The 9474-nt window shown below is 51.8% G+C and overlaps 1 protein-coding gene across 5 annotated transcripts; it reads right to left on the bottom strand.

The window, feature by feature from the left end:
• Nucleotides 1-9421, bottom strand: MPI (mannose phosphate isomerase). Of its 5 annotated transcripts, XM_079768062.1 has the most exons (8): nt 9330-9421; nt 8742-8869; nt 6004-6204; nt 4965-5106; nt 4449-4631; nt 1791-1964; nt 901-1109; nt 1-608 (listed from the first exon to the last, which is right to left on the bottom strand). In XM_079768062.1, the coding sequence occupies exons 1-8, from the start codon at nt 9373-9375 to the stop codon at nt 390-392; spliced, it is 1302 nt and encodes a 433-aa protein (XP_079624188.1). In that variant the 5' UTR covers nt 9376-9421; the 3' UTR covers nt 1-389. The 5 variants fall into 5 exon arrangements, with proteins under 5 accessions (XP_079624188.1, XP_079624187.1, XP_079624189.1 ...); XM_079768061.1 differs by having other exon boundaries at nt 529-1109; XM_079768065.1 differs by lacking the exon at nt 1-608 and having other exon boundaries at nt 972-1209.
• Nucleotides 9422-9474: the final 53 nt, after the last annotated feature.

Below are 9474 nucleotides of genomic sequence, written 5' to 3'. Positions count from 1 at the left end.
CTCTGCCACTGAAGAAATGGGCACTCCCAGGGCCAGAACCCTGTTCTTAGAAATCAGTTACTACCCTTTCGCTGTAACTGATGTTGAGCTAACTATAGATTTCACCAACTTGTCTAAAACTGTAGGTAAAATAGCTGCTCTATCCTGCATTGCATTTGTCAGGTGTGGTGAGAATACAAATGGAGTATTGGCCCTTACTCCTCACATGGGCCTCTCCTCCCAGGAAGATGGTTCAGCCTAGGCTTGCTCAGGAGCTCACTGCTCTATACTAGCTCTTCTAGGAAGTACTCAGAGTCCAGAACAGGGAAGGAGTTTGGGCTGGGCCTGAGGAGGTAAAAGTGGCCAGGATTTAGGATGGCTGGGCAGGAGAGCCAGGATGGCTATGGCCTCTACAACAGGCAGCAAGCACGAAATATCAGCAGGTCCTCGGGCACAGTGAGCTTCAGTGAGACACTCTCATTGGCCCCAATGAAGAGCACCCCACCACGCTGCAGGGGGATTTCTGCCTGGGCTGTGGGAGTGCGGGCTGTCACTGTACCCTGCACCATTAAAAGGATGCTGGCGGAGTCCACTGCTGAGACTTTATACTCAGTGACTGAACCAGGGACCTGGGTGGGAAGAAACAAAAGAATGATGTAGCTCAGACTCCGCTCCAACAGCTCACAGGCACAGGACAACCCCAAGGACCGCCTTCTCTCCACTGCTCAGGCTCTTGTCAGCATGGAGGCCTACATCTGGACCCTGGTACAGAGAGGATGGGCAGGCCCTGGGCCATCTCTCACCAAATGAACTTAACAAGAAAAGGAAACCCAGCCCCAAGTATAGCCACAATGTGTCTTTTGCCAGGGTTATCAGGCCCCACAAAAAAAGCCAAGGACACCCACCATGGCCCCTACTCACCTCCATCTTCATAACAGCAAAGTCTGGTACAGGGGGTGCATAGAGAGAAAGGTAGGGGTCTTCCTGACTCCGTTTTGGAGGAAAGAGCCTGTCCTTGCTGGGGCTGGAGGTATAGCTGAGCATTTCACACAGAGTTGGCACATCGATGAACTTTGATGTCAGGCCAGCACGTACTGTGTTGTCTGAACACGCCATGCACTCCACACAGTCTGAGGACAGAATTGTCATATGCTAAGCTGATGAAGGATGCCTGGTGTTTGGCTCTCCAAGGCTGGTCCTTCAAACTTGAGCACTACAAATCCACAGCAGCTAGGTAAAAAATGTGTGAAATGCATTCTCTGGGAGAATAAGCCAAAATGTTGGACACCAAAAACAGATGACAGTTCACCCACTGTTAGGGGTAGTCAGGTTCACCTTTGGGGAGCCACAACCCTCCTCAAACTCTTAATTCTCCCAGAATTCCTGTCCATAAATGGATATAAGGCCAACAATCAAAATGGAGCACCCTTCTGTGGCAACGTGTATTTTAATGTAAAATCCTTGGGTTAATAGGACAAAAATGAAGGCAGTGTGATGCAGGGTAAAGAACAGACTTGATCCAATATGGCCTAGGTTCAATTTGTGGTTCCCACACATTGATAGGGTTTAACATGAGTATCATGACCTCAAGGAGTTGGTATGATGATTCAAGCAGTGTCTGACATCATCTTAGTATTCATCATCCTTACTGGCCTCTTCCCTGCTGACTCCAGGAACTCTGGAACCCTGGGAAGTCAGAACTGGATAGGGCCTTAAAGGTCTCCTCAACCACCCTCTCCGCCATTTGTCTGGATGGGGAAACAGGGCCCAAGGGAAATGGCAGTGGGGCTCACTGCTAAAATGTGGCTCACCTCCTTTCAGGTAGGCATGGGGCACATTGGCCTCAAGAAACATGGCTTCCCCTGGCTTCAGGGTAAGCAGGTTCAGGAAGTAGATGGCAAAGCATCCAATATCACCTGGATACTGCTGGTGCAGCTGCAGTAAGAGCTCCCCACAGATGTCTTCCACATTGTTTCCTGCAGCCACTGAGGATCACAGAGCACCCCAAGAGCATTTAGGTACACTCAGTGGTATTTACAGCCCCACCTTAGAGAGTCAAGTGCCTGCCCACAAGAATCTAAACCAGCCACATGCTCAACCTTTTGGAGACCAGCCTTCCTTGATATTCCAGCTTACACAGATGCCTTTTTTCTGTGTGCCCAGGACCACACTAGGCATTCAAAGATCTGTAGAGTACGCCCTGGCCAAGGTGGCTCAACTGGTTGAACTTCATCCCATGCCTGTTCAATTCCCAGTCAGGGCACAGGCACAGGCTGGGGGCTTGATCCCCAGGAGGGGGCTTGCAGGAGGCAGCCGGTGGATGTTTCTCATCATGTTTCCTTCCCTCCCTCTCTAAAAAGTCAATAAAAACATTTAAAAAAAAGAGAGAGAGCTAGAGTTTGTTTCTCACCCTCAGCACTATTGACAATTTGGGCCAGGTGATTGTTGTGGAGGCTGTCCTGTGCATTGTAGGATGTTTAGCAGCATCCCTGAGTTCTACCCACAAGATACCACTAGCACCTCAACCCAGGTTTTTTGTTTTTTGTTGTGTGTTTTTTTAATCAGAGAGGGAGAGAGAGAGGAACATCAATGATGAAAGAATCATTTATCGGCTGCCTCCTGCACACGCCCCACTGGGGATCGAGCCCGCAACCTGGGCATGTGCCCTTGACCGGAATCTTTCAATCCGCAGGCCGATGCTCTATCCACGGAGCCAAACTGGCTAGGGCTCAACCCAGGGTTTGACAACCAAAACTGTCTCCAGATAATTGCCAGTGTCCCCTAGCTGAGAACCACTGTTCTAGGAACTCAAAATCTAATTAAGCGATAACACAAGAATTCAGCCTTTCCCTTTTTTGGCACTGAAAGTACTGCATCTCAGAAAATTACTCAGTCCCAGGTTGGTCACCCCAGATAGCATGACAAAGAATGCACCAAGGGCCAAAATGTGAGTTCAGCTTGGGCTAGAGTGGTGAGGGAAGATTTTTAGAAATGGGCAGGGAGTGGGGGGTAGCAGCTGAGTTGTCTTTATTGGAGGGGAGGGTATTTGTAAGTAAAAGCAGAGTGTGTCAGTGTCACATGAAGAAACCAGCTGGTCTACATTGGAGGGCTGTTCTGAGTTCATACAGACAGCTGATTGCCTACTATGGGCTAAGCATTTGGAACACAGAAAGGTCAAGGAGACAGGTCTACGACCTGTATTTGCACATGATAATAGACTCACAGGTGTCAAGGGCTATACCTGACATATGAACAGGGTGCTGTGAGATTTCCAGATAGAAGGAATCACTTCTGCTGTGAGTGTAAGAATCCCTAAAGGGACAGGCATGCAAGCAGAGAAAACACACAAAAAAAAAACAACAACAAAAAACAATTGGTAGACTTGGATAAAACAGTTACTTGTGGCTCAAAAGTAGCAGGGGAGCCGAAACCGGTTTGGCTCAGTGGATGGAGCGTCGGCCTGCGGACTGAAGGGTCCCAGGTTCGATTCCGGTCAAGGGCATGTACCTTGGTTGCGGGCACATACCCAGTGGGGGGTGTGCAGGAGGCAGCTGATCGATGTTTCTCTCTCATTGATGTTTCTGACTCTATCCCTCTCCCTTCCTCTCTGTAAAAAATCAATAAAATATATTTTAAAAAAAAAAGTAGCAGGGGAAATGTGTAGAGACAGAATCAGGAGAGTTCTAGGGTTACCTGGAGAAGGAGCTGGGGCCTCATCATGTGCGTCATATAAGCTCGTAGGTGAGAGTCCATTCTGCCTTGTTTTGCACTATTGATTCTCTAACCCAGTGGTCGGCAAACTCATTAGTCAACAGAGCCAAATATCAACAATACGATTGAAATTTCTTTTGAGAGCCGAAAACCGACTTCTGCGCATGGGCCACGAAGTTTCAATCGCACTGTACGTGCGCGCCCGCACGTGGTATTTTGTGGAAGAGCCACACTCAAGGGGCCAAAGAGCCACAAGTGGCTCGTGAGCCGCAGTTTCCTGACCACTGCCCTAACCCAAAGATGACCACACCCACCACAGTCAATTCCTGAACTCTCCTTAATTAGCACAAGGTTGGGCACAGGGCAGGTATTTAAGTTAAGATATATTAATTGAGAGCTCTGAGCATCAGGCCTATAGAGGAGAGAGAAAATCCCCTTCCTTCTTCCTGTTATCTAGCTCCAAAGTGCAAATACATCCATAGCGGGCAGCTGTATGGCTGGGGAAATCTCAGAATTCCTGGGTGAAAAAATCCTAATTGTCTTCCAGGCCGATCTGTCTGCATCCATCTAGAGAAGACAGCCAGTTAGGACCCTGGTCCACAAAGGTTAGAAAAGGAATGCTAAGTCACTGACAGGCCACCTAAGCCGGGCCTGTCTTAGTGTTCCACCTGAGCAAAGGGGCTGAGAACCCTGTCCCCACAGCCCAGGGTGTGCTGGGGACCTAGGACGATGCTGGCCCAGCCCATGGTGACACCCACCTTGCTGGGAGATCCGCTTCACCAGCAGGTTGAGCTGCTCCACCACCAGCTGCTTCTTGCTCTCCATCAGGTGGGAGAAGCCGCTCTGCAGAGCAGAGGCCATGGCCTGGGAGTCGTGGCTCAGGCTCTGCTTTAGCTGGGTTGTTGCATTATCTCCAACGAGGAACTGGAACTCGGGCACTTCTGCAGGAAGGCCAGGCCGGGGCCCATATCAGGAATGGCAAGATGGAACCCACAGAAGTGGGAAGTTGCGGGAGGCCTATCCCATCCCTAACCAAGAAGTCAGGCGGTGCTAAGCAAACTGCAGTGAACCGACTGCTCACCAACCCTCAGCAACCACACTAAGCCTGGTCTCACAGGATTCTCCCAGTGGCTTCAAGAATTCATGAGGCTAACCAGCCTTTCAGTTCCTGTGACATTCAACCTCTGTTCTTGGCCACTGTTCTAGCTCAGCCCTGGGTTGCCCATGTATTCTAGCCCCAATATGCATGCTGTCAGCATTTTGCTCAACCTTACTTGTCAGAAAGGTCACAATTTCCTCAACTGGCCGGAAGCCACATAAGCCCTGAAAGGAGGTGAGGGCAATGGCCATCTCTGGCTTATGGTTGGCATCAGGGTAGTGCTGTGGAGCCTGGAGGTGGAGCTTCTCTGCCAATTCCTGTGGGATGGCCAGGGGAGGAGGAGGAAGGTCAAGGTGCAGCCATCATCTAGCAGGATACCAGTCCCACCCAGGCCTTGCTCCCTACCCTCCCAGGCCCCAGACAGCAGTAGCTTCCTACTTCTAGCAACAAGCCCAATCAAGGCATAATGCAGAAATTCCAGGTTCAGCCAACCCAGGGCAGAGACATGGACCAAATCTGGGGAAGAAATGGGCAGTCTTAAGAGGCCTGGACTGCGAATCAGGAAAGCCAAACACCAAGCCACACTCTGACACTAACAAGCTGTGTGACTTGGGGTAAATCCTCACTTCTCTGGGTCTTACTTTGCTCATCTAGACATGAGGAGTTTGGATAGGCAAATGCTTATGTTACTCATGGGCTTGTTGCAGAAAGACTCCCTGGGGGTGGAGCCCTGCTCTAAAAGGTGAATTCCCTAAAAGAACCAAATAGGAAATGGCTGGGTAAAGTGAGAGAACCCCCCTGGCATAGGCTGGTCAGCTGTGCACTTAGACTTAGCTGCCAGCATGTGTCACCATCACCTGGCCTTGCCGAGTTGCCAGGCCTGGATTTAGCTTTGAGCTGAGGCCTAGCATAGGTAGGGTAAAAGCAGCAGTGAAAGTTGTCAGAAGGGCCGGACTGGTGTGCTCAGTGGTTGAGCATCAACATATGAACCAGGAGGTCACGGTCCCATTCCTGGTCAGGGCACATGCCTAGGTTGCAGGCTCAATCCCCAGTGTGGGGTGTGCAGGAGGCAGCCGATCAATGATTCTCTCTCATCATTGATGTTTCTATCTCTCTCTCCCTCTCCCTTCTCTGAAATCAATATATATTTTAATTAGAGGGCCTTAAAAGTAAGCTTTTCTCTACCCTGATTGTACCCCATTCTGATCCTATACCTTGTTAGGGTGTGCCTGGATGGAGAGGGCTGTTTCAACCGAGAGCACTTTGAAGAGGAAGGGCAGCTTGCCATTAAAGGTGTCCTTGACCTTTGAGCCCAAGCAGTCCTGGTTCTCAGCGATCCACTGGCCTAAGGTCCTCTGAGAGATGCGACTGTCAAGAATCTTGGCATCTCCCCGGGGGTGGGCCCCCATCCACAGCTGGAAAAACAGGAAATTTGGGAGGAAAGAGGGAAAAACATACACCACCAGTTTGCCTGCCCCAATCCCAGAGTTACCCTGTGTTCCCCATAGGGCAGCTGAATCCCGACAGGCCTCCCAGCACTGGGTATAAATGCTCATGCAATCATGGACCTAAAGGGAGGCAGCGGACCCCAGAATACCAGGAGTCAGGAGACCCAGGCTCTCGTCCAGGTTCTGCCTCTAACCAGCTGTGGAGGCTTAGACTAGTTATTTCCTGTCTCTGGGTCTCGGTTTCCTCATCTGTCCAACAAGGAGAATAACACCTGCACTGTCAAGGTCACTAGAAATCTGAGATGCTCAAATAGCTCCATGAGGTGTCAGTATTCATTTATGCCAGTCTCAGATTTAGAGGCTAAAGCCTCCCTATGCTTTGGCTTTTTCTCTACTAAATGGGCAGGAGAAATATATAGTATTTTAGCTTTAATAATGTAAAAAGTGCCCTGACTGGTTTGGCTCAGTGGATAGAGCCTGTGGACTCAAGGGTCCCAGGTTTGATTCCAGTCAAGGGCATGTACCTTGGTTGCAGGCACATACCAGTAGGGAGTGTGCAGGAGGCAGCTGATCGATGTTTCTCTCTCATTGATGTTTCTAACTCTCTATCCCTCTCCCTTCCTCTCTGTAAAAAATCAATAAAATATATATTTTTTAAAATGTAAAAAGTGCCCTGGCCGGTAGCTCATCCCAATTCACCAAGGTTTGTGGGTTTGATCCCCAGTCAAGGCACATACAAGAAGTAACCAATGCCTGGCCGGCATGGCTCAGTGATTGAGTGCCGACCTATGAACCAGGAGTTCACAGTTCCATTCCCAGTAGGTATATGCCTGGGATGTGGGCTCAATCCCCAGTATGGGGCATACAGTAGGCAACTGATGAACAATTCTCTCTCATCATTGATTTCTCTGTCTCTCCCTCTCCTTTACTCTCTGAAATAAAAAAATAAAAAAAAAATCCTATATAATAAAAGGCTAATAGACCAAACAGTGGAACAACCAGTCACTATGACTTGCGCTGACCACCAGGGAGCGTGTGCGGAACATGGCGAGCATTGGCCACAGCGGGATGGTGGAGCAGGTGAGCAGGGGCGCCAGACCAAGGCGGGGCACCGGTCACTGTCACTGGGGCAAGCCTCTGGTGGTTACTGAAAATTCTTTGCTCCCGTGCGCTGTGGTCCGGCCCGGTGCTCGCACCCGCTGCTGGTGCCAGAGCCACCACTCACACCCACTTCCAGCGCCAGCCCTGCTCCCACCTGCAGCTGGTGCCGGAGCCACCACTCGCACCGCTGCTGGTGCCCGCGCCAGTCCCGATCACTTGGCGCCATCAGCTGGTGCAAGCAGCAGCTGCAGGCCCTGACTGCCCCTGAGGGCTTCTCCACCTCCCCCTTCTCCTGAGGGGCGATCGGGGCAGCAGCCGCCACTCACACCTGCTGAAGGCACCGGCCCCACTCACACGCGCTGCCAGCACTGGCCCCAGTTGCTCCACACCGTCAGCAGGTGCGAGTGGGGCCGGCTCCATCAGCGCGTGGGAGCAGCGGCGGTGGGAGCGTGACTGCTGGCAGACGGGACCAGGGCTGTGGTGAGCGGGGCCGGGCGGGGGCACGGAGGATGGGCCGAGACCCGCCCCTGTGCCCATCACAGCCTCGCAGCCCACAGGCCCTTTCAAGGTGCACGAATTCGTGCACTGGACCCCTCTCTCTAAACAATAAATACTTTTTTTAAAAATATATATTTTATTGATTTTTTACAGAGAGGAAAGGAGAGGGATAGAGAGGTAGAAGCATCGATGAGACAGAAACATCGATCAGCTGCCTCCTGCACACCCCCTACTGGGGATGTGCCCGCAACCAAGGTACATGCCCTTGACCGGAATCGAACCTGGGACCTTTCAGTCCGCAGGCCGACGCTCTACCCACTGAGCCAAACCGGTTTCGGCAAATAAATAAATACTTTTTTTGGTTAATCCCCACCTGAGGATGTTTCCCCCATTCATTTTTTCTTTCCCCCATTCATTTTAAGAGAGAGTGGAAAGGAGGGAGAGAGGGAGGAAGGGAGACAGATATCAGTGTGAGAGAGATGGATTGGTCGCCTCCTGCACACACAGGATTGAACCTGCAACCCAGGTACCCGCCCTTGACAGGGACTAGAACCCATGACCTTTTGACCCTTCAGTGTGGGAGCGGGGACCAAGACTCTAACCACTTAGAAACACTGGCCAGGGCAATAAATAATTTTTAATAAAATAAAAATGTAAAAGTCAAAGTAAAAATTTTAATTGTCAAAGAAGCCTGAGTCAGAGTTCTCTGAGGAAGGAAATGCTGGAAACCCCAGCCTATGATGAGAAAACCTTTCTTCTTTTGGTGCCACCACCTGGGGCCATCAACCTGTACCAATCTGAGGAGCCCAGAGGTCCCCTTTCTTTGCAGCTCCCCCTCCCGGGGATCCACGTGTCTGGCCTCCGGTCCTTTGAGTGGAGGAGTCCACGTGGGCTGCCGCTCTCACCTCTGCATACGGCTTGTCCTCTGAGATCCGGGCCAGGGGGTCACTGCTGGCCAGCAGCCGAGCCACTTCACTGTTTGAGCCCATCTTCCCCCAGGCATACTGCTGCACCACACAGGAGAGTGGGAACACTGGGGCACAGACAGAGAGTCAGCTTCCATCCACCCCTGAGGCCTGACTGCTGTCCCGGGGGAACTGGACACGAGCTGAGGGTTTTGTCTGAGGGCAAAGTCCCAGAAGGGGTTTGTAGGTTGTGAGCGGAGACCCTTCTCTGCAGGCCCCAATGTCCCTCGCAAGAGGATCGTCTGCTGACGTGGGCAGGTGGGTGCATCGAGATGGCGGGGAGGGAGAGGAAGAACCCTTTCCCACTGCACGCGGTCTCAAAGCGAGCCTCGTGCGGCCTCTTCCCTAAGACCTTCCTCGAGGGCGGCAGTAACGACTCAGTCCCACCGCAGGTACCCCGCCCCCGCCGACGCCCATCCGTCTTTCCGCCAAGTCCCGAGGGTGGGTTCCACCTGCCCTATCAAGTCCGGAAGGGTCCCCAGGATGCGATCCACACCCTCGCTCTCTGCACCCGGGCGCTAAACCCACCTCGCGGAGAGGCCATCCCGGCAGCACCGGACCTGACTTCTCCCATGTATGCCTTTCCCGGCAGCACCCGCGCGGCCCCTCTGCGCCCAGAGCTTCATGGGATACGTAGTTCCTCTAGAGCGAGAGCCTGGGAGGCGCGGGAGCC

This window comes from Cnephaeus nilssonii (assembly GCF_951640355.1).
Source record: "Cnephaeus nilssonii genome assembly, chromosome: 4".
In the NCBI taxonomy this organism is placed as follows: Eukaryota; Metazoa; Chordata; class Mammalia; order Chiroptera; family Vespertilionidae; genus Cnephaeus; species Cnephaeus nilssonii.
This window is presented reverse-complemented; position numbering and strand designations above follow the sequence as displayed.